General features: G+C 38.1%; 1 protein-coding gene across 1 annotated transcript; it reads left to right on the top strand.

Annotated features, from left to right (window-relative positions):
• Positions 1 to 4,231: 4,231 nt before the first annotated feature.
• On the top strand, positions 4,232 to 14,026 carry LOC131236472 (probable 6-phosphogluconolactonase 2). Its single transcript, XM_058233679.1, has 3 exons — positions 4,232 to 4,789; positions 4,917 to 5,052; positions 13,240 to 14,026. Exons 1-3 carry the CDS (start codon positions 4,608 to 4,610, stop codon positions 13,714 to 13,716), a joined length of 795 nt encoding a protein of 264 aa, XP_058089662.1. The 5' UTR covers positions 4,232 to 4,607; the 3' UTR covers positions 13,717 to 14,026.
• Positions 14,027 to 14,330: the final 304 nt, after the last annotated feature.

Here is a 14,330-nt window from a genome sequence, read left to right as displayed (position 1 = left end):
AGTTAATATTGTCCTTTGGAGGGTGTTTTTTGGGGCGTACATATACAGCGGAGCAATGGTCTGGATTATCGGGCCATTGGGGCCCACTTGTCATAATTGGAAATCCGTGTATGCATACGGTGCAAAGACGCCATGCAAGTATCATATAAATTCCACTGCAATGGGACCCGTTAACTTGTTTCCTTTTCGGTGATTTAGTTACTTTATCGACCAAGGGCATTTACAGCTCACCCAAACCAACGGTTGAGCTTCTCCCGTGGACCCGTGGTAAATTGTACACATACATTGGCCATGATTATAGGAGCGGTGCATGCTGACGGTGGGCCCCACCTGATGAGAGGCCCACGTAATAAAAGCATGTTTGTTGAATATAGGCGCGGATTTGGGTCCCCAGGAGGGTTGAGCTTAGGCTTGCAATGAAAGACCCGATTATTAAACGGGCTAGGTCCAGACCCGCCTCGCGGCTGTTCCTAATTGAACATTGAGACCCTAGTTTCTCTTGAAAATCTTGGCCCCCACTTGATAGGTGGGCAGCCTGACTTTTAAACCTTGGCATGTTTAAGATGAACTTACCCATCGAATGTTAATCATATGTAACAGTGTCTACGTGGCTTAATTAGAGTCATTAAAAGTTGAAGATTGAAAACATGTGAAGACTTGAGCATAAAGAAGTGAAGAAACAGTTGAATTGAGGTATTTTGTTAAGTTTAAACTTAGACTCATTTAGGTTCAAAACAACTTACCTTAGATGACTTATTCCATGCATAAAAAAAATTATTCATTAGATTTATATCAGCTGGTTCATGTGTAAAAAAAATAAAAATTTGAAAATGCATAAGTTCGATTAATCATCGATCAATCGAGTGAAACTTCGATCAATCATAATCGATTGGTGCACAAAAAACGTTCAACAATATTTTACTTTTAAATTGAACTTAAGTTTGAATAATCAAAAGAACGTATGATTGATCAATACTAATCATAATAAAGATCTGTTCAAGCTTTTTTCTATAAATTTAACAACTGGATCTTTGAGTATATAATAACTTTAAATGATTTATAAGTCCTACAGTGTTCTAAGATTTTTCAACACTCATGAGCTATCCCATAAAGAGAATTATGCCTTATTCATTATGATTAATCATTCTAATGAACATTACAAGCTCCATTTAATAAAGAATATTGAATCATGTATTCTCTAAAGTTTAAACACTAATCATATAAGTAAATCTTACTATTTATCATTCTCCAAAATGTTCATTTGGATGAATCTTTATTTGGAATCAATTATCTCATGGTTACAAAAGATTTAACATCTCTTTCGTTACGTAGGTTAACTTATTAGAGCATTAAGTACTAGATAACCGATTTAAGAAAGCGAAAGATTGTTGACTTCAAAGATTATAGGAATATAAAAGAAAATAAAAAAGACAAACTTTTAAAATCGAGAGAGTAGAAGAGGAGCACATTCAATAAGTCATATCTCGAGCAAAGCAATGCAACGGGGTCAATCTTATAAGTATATTAGCATGTGTTAGAGTACATTGTATACTCTTTCTTTATGTGGGATTAAGTATAAAATTTGTGACACAAACTTGATCAAATATTTATATATGCATTAAATGGAAGTGTATATTTATTAAGTCATTATATAAGCCTCCAATAAAAGTATATATGTGTGTATAAGTATCTATTGGAGCTTTTGACGGGAGTGTATTTATTGAAAATATCTGAAATAATAAATTATGATTCACTCGAGGAGAGCACGGTCACTAAAAATAAAGTGAGCAATTAGCTGAACCATTATATATTCTTAAGTTTGTGTTGTTATTCTGCACATTTTTGTTCATGTTTAAAAGTTTAATTAATTAAATTATATGGATACTTGAGTAAATTATATGTTAGACATATAATTAATTGCAATCACACATTTTAGAGATATATCTCACGCATAGAATAGTAATCCTACTTGTTATCATTTGTATAGTTTACAAATATAGTTACTCGGCTTAAAAATGTAAGTATTAATAATTTTTAATTGATATAAATTTTAAATGTTCATATTTTAAAACTTAGATGCCTCAGTGTTAGGTTAGACAACCGATACAATTTCATCAATGATTGTCCTCTGATTGAGATGTATGACACATGACAAGCGTGCAAAAATTTATCTTTAAAATCTGTCAATTTTCTATGACAGGAATGCAGTTACGTTTACCGCATTAGAAAACTTCGCTGTTATCCAATTTCTCGTCGACTTCGAAAGTAAGGAAAGGGTATCTTGGTCATTTACACTTTCCTATATTAAAATGTTTGTATGCCACGACACGTACCCAGCCACCATACACGTGGTACCCCTGCACAATCTAACTGTGGGCCGGCAAATTGATGGTGTAAAAAAGTGATCAACGGTCCAGATTCAACATGCAAAATAAGACCGGTAAGACGGTGGGTCTATTTGATTCTGGGCACTGTTCATCTGTAAAGAGCCCACAGTTTAACAGCGTCGATCATGCAGCTTTGTAAAGAGTGATGGACGCACACTGTGGTCTCTTCCATTTTGAATAAACTAATTGGCGTTGATGCGCCGCTTGGTAACCGTGAAGCCCACAGTTCTGTGATCCAAACCGTGAATTTGATGCACACGGTTTGGATAGTCTAGTGGGTCAGATGGTTTGGTGACTTGAGAAACTACTGGATTCCGGGTTCGAAAGATCCTAATCATCCAATGTTTGTTGATTTGTCCGAAAGATTGCGTACCTTTTTCTTAGCTGTCCATTTGTGGGCCACGAATCAGGGTTTTTCTTTCATCCAATAGGGTAAATTTCTGGGGTTTGGTTGGACGGAAAATAAATATTACAGTGACCCATGGGAAGTTTTTAATGGTCAGCGTTCAATCACTACTTTTCCCTGTGGTGTGGTCCACCTGAGATTTGGATTTGACTCATTTTTTGGGAGAATGTCATGAAATGAACTGCAAATATGGATGAACGGAATGGATAAAATACAGTATCATGGTAGGGCCCACAGAACACTGTCAAGCAGAGTCGCTACTGACAGTCTCACCCCTCAGGGCAGCGGATCAGGTGAGACCCCGGATCCACGTAGGTGGGTGGGACCCCTGACAGTGGAACTCACAGTGACGTTCTTGTCTTACATCCACACCGTCCATCTGTTTTGAAAGCTCGGCATGATCAGAAAATGAAGCAGATCCAAATCTCACGTAAACCATACAACAAGAAACAGTAGTGATTGAATCCCCACCATTAAAAACTCCATGGGATCTTGGGAATGTTTATTTGCCATCCAACCTTTTTCTAAGGTCACAAAGATCTAGATGAAGAGACCATACAAATATCAGCTTGATCCAAAACTTTTGTGGCCCACGAGAAGAATTTAAGATCGATTACCACTGTTTCCTGTATTATGGTCCACCTGAGATTTGTATCTGCTTCGTTTTTGGATCATGCCCTAAAACGATCTTTCAATACGAATGGACCGTGTAGATGTAGTCACATACATCACAGTGGACCCCACAGTCAGAGGTCCCACCAAACCCGGTGGATCCGGGGTCTCACCGAATCCGCTCCCCTGCCTCAGTATGCAATTGGCGTCCAATTCACCCGTACCAGCGCATGACGACACATCCGGACCCGATAATCTTTCTGGGAATGGGAATGGATATGCACAAGAGAGCTACCCCGTCCCTACTCTCCACCTGGCGGGAGCGGCTTTGGTGGATCCCGATCCACCGAGGTGGGTGCATCCCTGACTGTCGAGCCCACATTTATGTATTTTCCTTAAATCTACACCGTCCATCCGTTTTGAAAGGTCATTTTATGGCATGATTTAAAAAATTAAGGAGATACAAGTTCCAGGTGGACCATACCACAGCAAAGAGTGGTGATTGACCATTAAAACTTATTGTGGACCACAAAAGTTTTGTATCAAGCTGATATTCGTGTGGTCCGTTCGTTAAGGTGATGTCAAATAAACATTCACGTGGCCCGCAGGAAGTTTTTAACGGTGGGTATTCAATCACCATTGTTTGCTGGGGTGTGGTCTACCTAAGATTTGTATTTCTTGATTTTTGATAACATGCCCTTAAAAAAATCTTTGAAAACGGACGGCATGGATGTAAAGATTATACATCAAAGTGGGCCCCACGGTCAGGGATCCACTCACCTCGGTGGATCCGGGGATCCACAGAAGCCGCGTCCCCACCTGGCAGGGGAGACGGTAGATCGCGATCGTCCATCTAGTAGGGCTGGCTCCACTACACCGATCAGAATATCCTAGATATCACTATCCCTTACCGTCCATTCGAAGGCCACCCACTGACAGTGCAGCAACACCCTATTCGCTCAATCCACGGTAGGACCCACGAGATGAAAGGTCTCAATCCACTGCCACGTGGACGGTGGAGGGAGCTCCCATATGGTAATTATACATGACAGGGAAGGAAGAAGGAAAAGAGAGTGACTGCTTGAGTAACGTCCTAAAACCATTTCATATACTTCCGTAGTTAAGATATAATTCTCCCTCGTCGTACAAGAACAGTACATCCTTCCATTCCTCTCTCTCTCTCTCTCTCTCTCTCTCGTGCAATGGAGAGCGATGAAGGTAGTAGGAGAGAGAAGAGATCCCCCCAAGTGAGGATTTTCGAGAGCGATGAAGAGCTTTCAACTGCTCTCGCTGACTACGTGGCCCAGCTCTCTGAAGCAAATGTCAAAGAGAGAGGAGCTTTCTCTGTCGTTCTCTCCGGAGGAAATCTTACAAAGCTCTTGAGGTTCTCTCTCTCTCTCTCTCTCTCTCTCTCTCTCTCTCTCTCATGTTTTTCAAGTTCTTATATTTGTTTTTTGGGTCCTTTTTTTATATTTTGGGTATGTTTTTTTTTTTTTTTGGATTTTTGGTAGGAATTTGACGAAAGCTCCATACGTGAAAACGGTGGATTGGTCTAAATGGCATGTGTTTTGGGCTGAAGAAAACGTTGTGGCCAAAAAACACCCTGATAGCAACTACAAGCAAGCCAAAGAAGGGTTTCTATCAAAGGTCCTTTCCTTATCTTTTGCTTTCTGTCTTTTTTTTCTTTTTTTTTTTTAATATTTTTATGTTAGTCATTCTAAAATCACCAAATTTTATTTCTGTTTATTTGTTTTTTTTTTTAAAAAAAAAAAAACATTTTCTTGTGGTTTGTTATTCTTTTCTTCTGTATGTTGCATGCATTGTAATCGAATTGGCTGTAACCAATGAAAGCAGTATCCATCTTTGCAGTTCTTTCTTTATTTATTTTACTTTCTATATTAAATAAAATTATGAGAACTTTCAATATTTTATTTTTTGAGTGAAATATGTTATTTTTTATTTTTTTATTCTAAAGAAATTAAAAAACCCATTGCAAGAAAAGAAAATAATTTTTATATATTTGAATTTCTTACTTATACACCCAAGAAAATGAAAGGGGAGAAACACCACACCCACACTATTGATAGATACACCCACCACTGCTGTATTACCAAAAGTAGAAAATAAAGGGTGTAGATATCTATTTGTACTGCTGTATTGCCAAAACTAGAAAATAAAGGGTGTAGATTTGAAATAAAGAAAAAAGATATTAGTCATTTATGTTCTAATTCCTTCTCTTGCTGTGTCATTTTATTTCCTTTTTTGGGTGTGAAAGGTTAAGAATTGTTTTAGGGAGACCAGCCGTCAAAATCCTGGGCCTTTTTTTAAAAAAATAAAAATAAAAATAATTTTGGATTCTACAATAGATTCTTCATTCGGCTGCTTCTTTCCTGAAAAGAGCAGAGATTCTTGGCTACGGAGCAGGAGTAGTGTTTTTGCCTAACGTGTGCACGCCCTCTAAATTGCGCCGGGTGGGCATGATTCTACCATTGCAAAGAGATTAGCTCGAATACATCCCGACGTATTGTAATAGGATACGTCAGGATATAGCCTTTGGATTTGGGATTTTTTTTTTTTCAATTATCCAAACCGTTTGCTTGATAGGATTTCCCTTGGATGGGATACCCAAAAAAAAAAAAAAGAATCTTGAGATTGAACATTTCAAAACTTTGAATCGAGAAACGCTACGATGGCCCTTCATTTTCATAGCAAAAGAGTCTAGTTATCAGAGGGATGAGATTATCCCAGGAAGATCTTTTATTTCTTGGTTTTCCACCATACAAATAAACGGTTTGGATCGTCAGATTCAAAGGCTGAAGTCCCGACGTATCATAATACAATACGTCGGCATGTATTTGAGAAAACCTCCCATTACGAATTATCTTGAGTTTGTTTTGTATCTAACGCAGGTCCCACATCCTGATATGTTCCATAGCTTGCACGGTCCATGTTATTTTAGTACCCATAAGTAAGCTATTATGCCATAATCACACTTCCGCAACGATCCTATCCTTTGGTTTGATTTTTACAGATGAATGCGAGCCATTGAAATTTTCTTTTCATTGTAATAAATTTATCTATAGATATCAATTATCACAGTCACCCATACACAGTAAGTTTCTTATGGTGGCCGGTATAGCAAAGAGTCCACAAGGTGGATGGTTCAGATCATCAGAACATGCAGCATGTGGTAGTGGAATGCGGTAGAGTCTTTCTCTACAGTAAACTTATCAATCGAGAGCGTCCATCTAGTGGTACCTACTGTTGATTTTAGATGATTCAAAATACGTGTCGTTCTGGTGGGCCTACCCATCTAATCAGCTTTCCTTGTATGAACGGCTGAGACAGCTGAAAATAAATTGGAAAGTAAAAAACTGAAGTTAATAACTGTATTATAGGTTTGATTTTGAATAGTAAGTTGCATGCACCGTTGGGCCCACTCGATGAACAGTCCTGATTGTTGAGTCACTGAGCCTAGTGTACTGATGAGGAATTATACCGTATGTAGCACGCATCTTTGTACAATGTATGTATACTGTTTTTCTTTTAGCAAGGGAACATGGAGCTAGACGAACCGCCATATGGTACAGCCATCCCTCCACAAAACACATGGCTGGATGATTTATAGATCGGGTCCACCCATGAGACTATCCTATCCATACTTTTTCTTCGGTTTATCCCACTGGATATTTAACCTCCAGGCCTGTTTGGATTACCAATTACTAATGTAATGCAAAGGAATTACATCTGACCTTTGGTTTCCGTGTTTGTTTCTCAGTGATAAAATAATAATAATAATAATAATAATAATAATAATAATAATCTATTATATCTAAATTTGGATTCAAAATTTTCATGATAATGTCATAAAAAGTGCAATGAATAAATGTTGCCTGAGATTATATACTTTTTAATGCTTCCCATCTTTTATACAAATAAAATTTAAATGATGATAGGTTTACATTACTGTACCGATTGGTAATCCAGACAGCGGCAAGGCCTAGTATGGTACCATGGATTAGGAATATTTTGATTAATAATGCCTTAGATTTGGATTACTCTAGTTGTGTTTAGCAACCTTGATTTGAAAGCGCAGGTGATCCAAACATAGCTAGCTATGCATTGAAATTACATGGTATGTTTACATGAGTTTAAATTTAATTATTAAATTAGCTTTAATCCCGAATTAGTGTACATATTTGCTATTCGAAACAATGATTGTAATAAGCTCATTTAAATATATATTTTGGCCCAAAGTGATGAAATTTCAAGCTTCGAATGGGTCATAAGCATGATATCACAACTAAGCAACTAATCAGTGTTTTTAAATTGTTGATTTACATGGCCAATGTTTGGACTACTCAGATCATTCTATTGATGTAACTTTAGTGAGGCAGTTGATTATCTGATTGTTTTGAGATATCATTTGCATGCCATGTGTACAATAGATTAGTAGCTTAGCGACACCTATGTTACATGTGCGAATCTCTTGCCTGAAAATGAGTTTTTTAAAAAAAGGAGAGGATGGGTAATTCAAGTAAAATGATGGATTGCGAAACTCCACAAAAGTGAGGATTGCCAATTTCCTCTAATCCCCCAATCCAACAATTGTTACTGTGATCATTTCTTTGCATGTAGACTGTTGTTTTCGAGTGTTAACAGTACACAACAAATCTAAAGGCTAGGATTTTTACATCAAGGATATTTTTTTCTGGAATGGACTGCCCATGATGGGACACCACAGAAATCATTTGTCCCTTCAAACCTATTAATTGAGAACCCAAGCATGGCATACAAAGATGCAGGCCACGTATCACGTAATCCATCTGATATTATTACAACATTGCATATGAACTTTCGCATACAATGGTTTTTCTTCCGGCCAACCTGCCATTTTTTGTAGAACATCCCATCCATTCAAATGATAGGAATCCTAATTAGAGTGATTACGTGGAGGCCCCCTTGTACATAGAGTCAGCCATCGTCTGTCTATCGATATGGATTTTGTAGCCTACCTGATCCATGGACCGTCATGGTTGGTTTAAGTCCGAGATGATGGCCCACTTTTTGCATGGCCCTGAAGTTCTGCACTGATGACGCATACATGGGAAAGAAAGTGTTGCGTGTGAATATAAGAATATTCCATACAGCATTGTATGTGAACATTCCTTTGTGCTGACCGTCATGGTTGGTTTAAGTCCGAGATGATGGCCCACTTTTTGCATGGCCCCGAAGTTCTGCACTGATGATGCATATGTGGGAAAGAAAGTGTTGCGTGTGAATATAAGAATATTCCATACAGCATTGTATGTGAACATTCCTTTGTGCTGACCCTTAACAAGCTTAACTCATTTTTGTTCAGCTATTATTTAATCGTCCAGTGCATTGCATGGCATCAATGCAATGGCTGAGATTTTATCATACAAGTCATCGACTATGAACGACCTATAAAGTAGCCAACTAGATCAACGGTTGCAATCATCTTATATATTACCCACGCTTATCTTGGATGGAGATCACTTGTCTGTAGTCATCTGATCGGTTGTCCACATTGAACTATGGACCCACATGCAGTCGTAATGCTGCTTGTTTTTTTAGAACTTTGTAGGGCTAGATTAGGGGGGTCTTATGATCCTTGCACCTCAAGCTGACCTTACAATAGTGTTCTTCTTGTGGGTGGGCTGTGGACCAAACTCACATTGACCAAATGATCTTAACCATTCAATTGGTGGATACCAAATGGAGGGTTGTAAAGAAAATGATCCATGTTTCAAATTCAATGGACAATCAGATGGTTAATTTCATTGAACTAGTGTGACCTTTGGGCTACAATCCTTTTGAAATGGGACCATCGGTTCAATCTTGATTAACATGCGAGAAATCCCTCATGTAATTTAGGACCTACTTTTTCACCAATCATGACAATAATGTAAAGGAAACGGACAATGATTGCCTTTCAAAAAGAAAAGAAAGAAAATGAGCAATGATCATGACAATTGCATTTGATCTCATTCACGTGTTTGGTTTACCACAATAAAATTTGTAGTTAATGGCATTTTTACATTATTTTAATGTTAAATCATCATTAAAATCAATTAATGTTCTTGTTTGGACAAAGATGCAATGATTACAAATTCTTTTATGCCTCGTACATGCATTTGCATTTGACCGGTGGTTCTGGTGTGTAGTTTGACAAAAGTAAAATTATAATGATGACACATTTTCTTTATATTACTAGGTAATTGGTGAAACAAGCAAGCCTTAATGAAATGTGAGCAAAGCAGCGGCTTGGTTTTTAAGATTCTTTTGTTTTCTTCATCTTTGGTATTTTTATGGGAATGAAAACAGTCCCCTACCACTTGGGGGGATGGCATTTCGTGCAGCTGCTTATTTCTAAATGTGTGGCCTACATCCCACATGTTATGACTTCAAAAGTTCTATTGCACTTGGGTTATCTTCCTCTAATCCCATTCATTCTGGGGTTGTTTGGGATGGGATTTGTGAAATCTATGGACTTAGTCTCCTATTTTTGTTTTCTCTGAAGATTTTCTAAATCAATGAATTTCTCAAATTCATACATCCATAAATCCAAGAATTTGGGACAAATCCAAATCTTCAAAAAAATAAAAAATAAAAATAAAAATAAAAACTTTAAAAATTTTTTTTAAAAAAGTAAAAAGTAAAAACTTGCCAAATCCTCAAAATAGTACTCGTATAAAAGCTACAAAAAGAAAGTAACCCCTTTATAATAAATCTCCACTACTATAATAAACGCCCTCTAGTTTGATTTGTAAACATTGGACTAGCGAATTTACCAAATCTAGGTCCAATGAAAATCTATGAATTCGACAAGTTCATGAATTTACCAAATTCCCATTCTCATTTCCTTCATCCCAAACAAAGCTTTAGAAGTGACAAACCAAAAATAAATAGGCCAGATTGATGGGGTTCTCCTGATGGGATTAGGAAACCAAAATCTACAAATAGGAAAACTCTTGGCCCTTTCTCTTCACTCCATAGGTCTTGTGAGAAAACCCAACACTTCACGCACCTAAAGCTCTAGAGAAAAAGAGAGGTGGCGGCTCAAAGAGAAATCTAAGTCATTAGTACTCACATGTAATGCTTGGATCAAGACCATTCAACTACAAGAGAAGAACATCTACGGTGTCAAGGAACTTCAATCGATCGCTCAAGCTAGTAGCAATTTTCAAATGTTTGGGTTTGATGATATTGTAGTTACATGCATTTGTCTCAAATTAGTGGCTAATGGTTCTGTACCATTCAACTTCAAAATCTCAAGTAATTAAAATCCATTGAAGATGCATGTGCATTGATAGGATTGAGGCCTCACAGATAGTTTAAGATCATTTAGCCATCAACAAACCGTTTCAAATCATGTTGCCTCCTCCCTTATTGGAACAAACCTTGTTTTGGCTATTAAAGAGAATTCAAAATCATATGTTGTTGATAGAGCACATAAGCACAAAGTTGATAGCTATGGACCCCTTGACCAAAAGACTAACGCCGAACCAATTGAGGAGATGGGTCTTGTGGATCGATATGATACTTATACTGATTAGAATCATTGGTTTAAAAAAAAAAATATTTATTTGAGATTTCCTGTATGGATAATTCTAATTTCTTGTTTTTCTTGATTTGTGTATACTTGTGTTTGGATGAAAGTTTAAAAGGTAAGTCTATATAAGACATTATTCTTGGAACATTTGTGATAAGAGGAATGAAGTTGCTACCCTATTGAATTTCCAAGTATTGCCTCGAGTAGAAGTATAGTGGTGCATGGATGGGAGTATGTCGTTCAATGATGTATGATCGTCATTAACCACATTAGTAGTTTCACTTAATTAAGGTCTTATGATGATTCAAATGGTTGAATGTTGACTGGAAGTTCTAAAAAACCAATGATCAAGTGTGTGATATTTCGAAATATGAGATCCTCGGGGTTGTTTGAAAAAATCAAATGTTTTGAGAGAAATAAAAAATAAAAAAATGTAACAGTGGACATACGGGTTAGGAGCCCAAATGTATATATTTTTAAAAGAAAAACTAGGAAATAAAGAGTCAAAGTTGAGGAGTTTTCTTAATAGGGATTGAAAATGGAAATTTATAAATTAGACAACTCTTGGCCCTTTCTCTTCTTTCCATCACCTCACACACTTAATGCTCTAGAGGAGAAAAGTGAGCCCAAGAGAAGATCTAAGCCATTAGTGACATCGAAGTTGAGGAGTTTTCTTAATAGGGATTGAAAATGGAAATTTATAAATTAGACAACTCTTGTCCCTTTCTCTTCTTTCCATCACCTCACACACTTAATGCTCTAGAGGAGAAAAGTGAGCCCAAGAGAAGATCTAAGCCATTAGTGACATCGACGTTGAGGAGTTTTCTTAATAGGGATTGAAAATGGAAATTTATAAATTAGACAACTCTTGGCCCTTTCTCTTCTTTCCATCACCTCACACACTTAATGCTCTAGAGGAGAAAAGTGAGCCCAAGAGAAGATCTAAGCCATTAGTGACATCTAAAGCTTGGATTCAAACTGTTGGACTTGAAGAGAATGACAATCAAAGGCATTGCGGACCTTTTAATCAATGGCTCAAGGTACTCATATTTTCATTGTATATCATTTGGATTTCACAATATTATAGTTGCATATGATGCATGGTTTGAAAACTCGTCCAAGTCCGATCAACTCGGTTGGGTCAGACCCAGGCGAGTCAATACCGTGAGTCTTGTAGCACACGTTAGACAGACCAACTCCAACGAATCACTTGAGAAATGGCTGAGCTGCGATGAGTCAGTCATGTGCGACCCAGTCTGACTTGAACCCTCTTCATTTTATTTTATTTTGTTTCCTACATTTTCTCACCCATTTTTTTGCTACCACGAATTTATTAATTTAATGTAATATTTTATTAAAAAGAAATAAGATACTTATTCAGCATTTTCATACAACAAGTTAATATTCATTGCATTTTTAGGAGCAAATTAGCCAGATTTTATCTGAAAATTAGCATAGCTACTTTCTCACTTCACAATTTTTTTTATCATTATTATTTTATTATATACTCAGGACTAGACGAATATGGTGCATGCTTTCATTTCGTTATTTTACTACTAATGAATGATACAGTGTGAAAGCCCACATGATACAATGTACAGGAACTATGCGATCCTATTATCTTGGGGCTCTAGTCAATATGAATGGGGCCCATGGTTTGGTCACCGTGGATAAATGTGCCCAAAAACAAAAGTCTCGGTTTGGAGAAGATCAAGCCCTTCAATCAGTGGCATGAAAATAATTCGTTCACATTCAAAAAGAAAAAACAAAAAGACTGAAGTCAAACAAAACATGAAGGCTAAAGAGTGGATGCATTTGATGTTCCAATCTTGGAGATTTTAGTGTATGGTTCATCCACAGCACGACCCAACAAATCAATGGTTTTTATTAGTGAACCATGGCCCCACTTGAACGAACTCAGGGCGTTAGGCACTGTGCATTCATCGGGCCAAGGATCACATAATTCCTTGAAACTGTATATGGATCACGGGCCACAGCATTAAATTCCATACTCACCCACATCTTAATATAGGGTACATCCAAACGCGATGCTTCTACATTTTTTATTTAAGACTGAAAAAGAAAATGTGGGGACATGCCAGACGTCCTAACGGTTGCAATTTTAGCATTTAAGCTGTTGTTTTCTTACCTACAAAAAGATTGTTTGGGTACTTAAGATTATTAACACACTCATTAGTGATGAGTGACTCATTTCGCCTAATATGTATTTTCTTTCCTTCCTGTTCTCATTCAAACAGGTTCCCATACTCCCTGCGCACATTATCTCCGTGAACCATGGCGTGCCTGCAGAGTCAGCTGCAGAGGACTATGAATTCAGCATCCGGCAGCTGGTCCGAAACCGGACGGTGGATGTCTCTCGATCAAGCGATTGCCCAAGATTCGACCTAATCCTACTTGTCCTTGGCAGTGATGGGCATGTGGCGTCCCTCTTCCCCAGCCACCCTGTTGTTGACATGGAATCCCAGTGGGTGGCAGCAATCTCAGATGCCCCACGGGAGAGCATCACCCTCACGCTCCCCGTCATCAACTCTGCCGCCAACGTGGCAATCATTGCCACAGGGAGCGATGTGGCAATGCCCCTCGCTTCGGCCATCAGTGATGATCTTCTCCCTCATGGGTCCCACCCGGCCCAGCTTGTATCGCCTGGGGATGGCAAGCTTGTCTGGTTTGCTGATGCCAGCGCTGCGTCCCTCATGGCTGCCGAGAATTCCTGATGGCCCACCAGTAAAAATAGTATCTTTGGGTCTTTTTTTTTCAATGAAAACCAATGCGGATGCTGGTGCACGTTAAGTGCAGTGCGGATCGGGTAATGTGAAAGGATCTTTATTCAGGTTCGTTTCTTGTTTTTGTAAAGCTTGCTATACAGCATGCAGTTTTTCTGTAGTCGGTTTTCCAGCTTTTGTTATATTGATTGTGGTGGTATTGCGATCCAAACGCAAGATATCATCCGAGAAATGCAATGTAACATGATATGGTTGAGCTGACCATGGTAGATGTCAAAATGCAATGGATTGGTTTCTCCTCTTCTTTGGAAACATCATAAACCATTTTTAACACACAGGACATGACCAGATTTTATGTGAGCACACAGCAATAGCAATCTGACATCTGCCACAAGTGGGGTACGCCACAGAAAGCAGCGGGGATGAAGCACCTACCATTGAAACCTTAGTAGAGCCACATAAGCTTTGGATCGGGCTGGTACTTTTGTTTTTAGTTCATCCCTGTGGGAATAGCTTCGTGAACGATTTGGGGGGCATGAAAACAGCTTGTTGGGATCTAGGAAGGTTGCAACTCTGGGAATTTCCCATCTCCCCAGTTTCCTGTT

This window comes from Magnolia sinica, chromosome 2, assembly GCF_029962835.1.
Source record: "Magnolia sinica isolate HGM2019 chromosome 2, MsV1, whole genome shotgun sequence".
Lineage (NCBI taxonomy): Eukaryota > Viridiplantae > Streptophyta > Magnoliopsida > Magnoliales > Magnoliaceae > Magnolia > Magnolia sinica.
This window is presented reverse-complemented; position numbering and strand designations above follow the sequence as displayed.

Bases quoted from the DNA above. Each gene is read 5' to 3' on its own strand.
- LOC131236472 (XM_058233679.1), top strand. From the start codon at position 4,608: ATGGAGAGCGATGAAGGTAGTAGGAGAGAGAAGAGATCCCCCCAAGTG. The intron at 4,790-4,916 runs GTTCTCTCTCTC...GATTTTTGGTAG, and splicing joins AATCTTACAAAGCTCTTGAG to GAATTTGACGAAAGCTCCAT. The intron at 5,053-13,239 runs GTCCTTTCCTTA...TCATTCAAACAG, and splicing joins AAGAAGGGTTTCTATCAAAG to GTTCCCATACTCCCTGCGCA.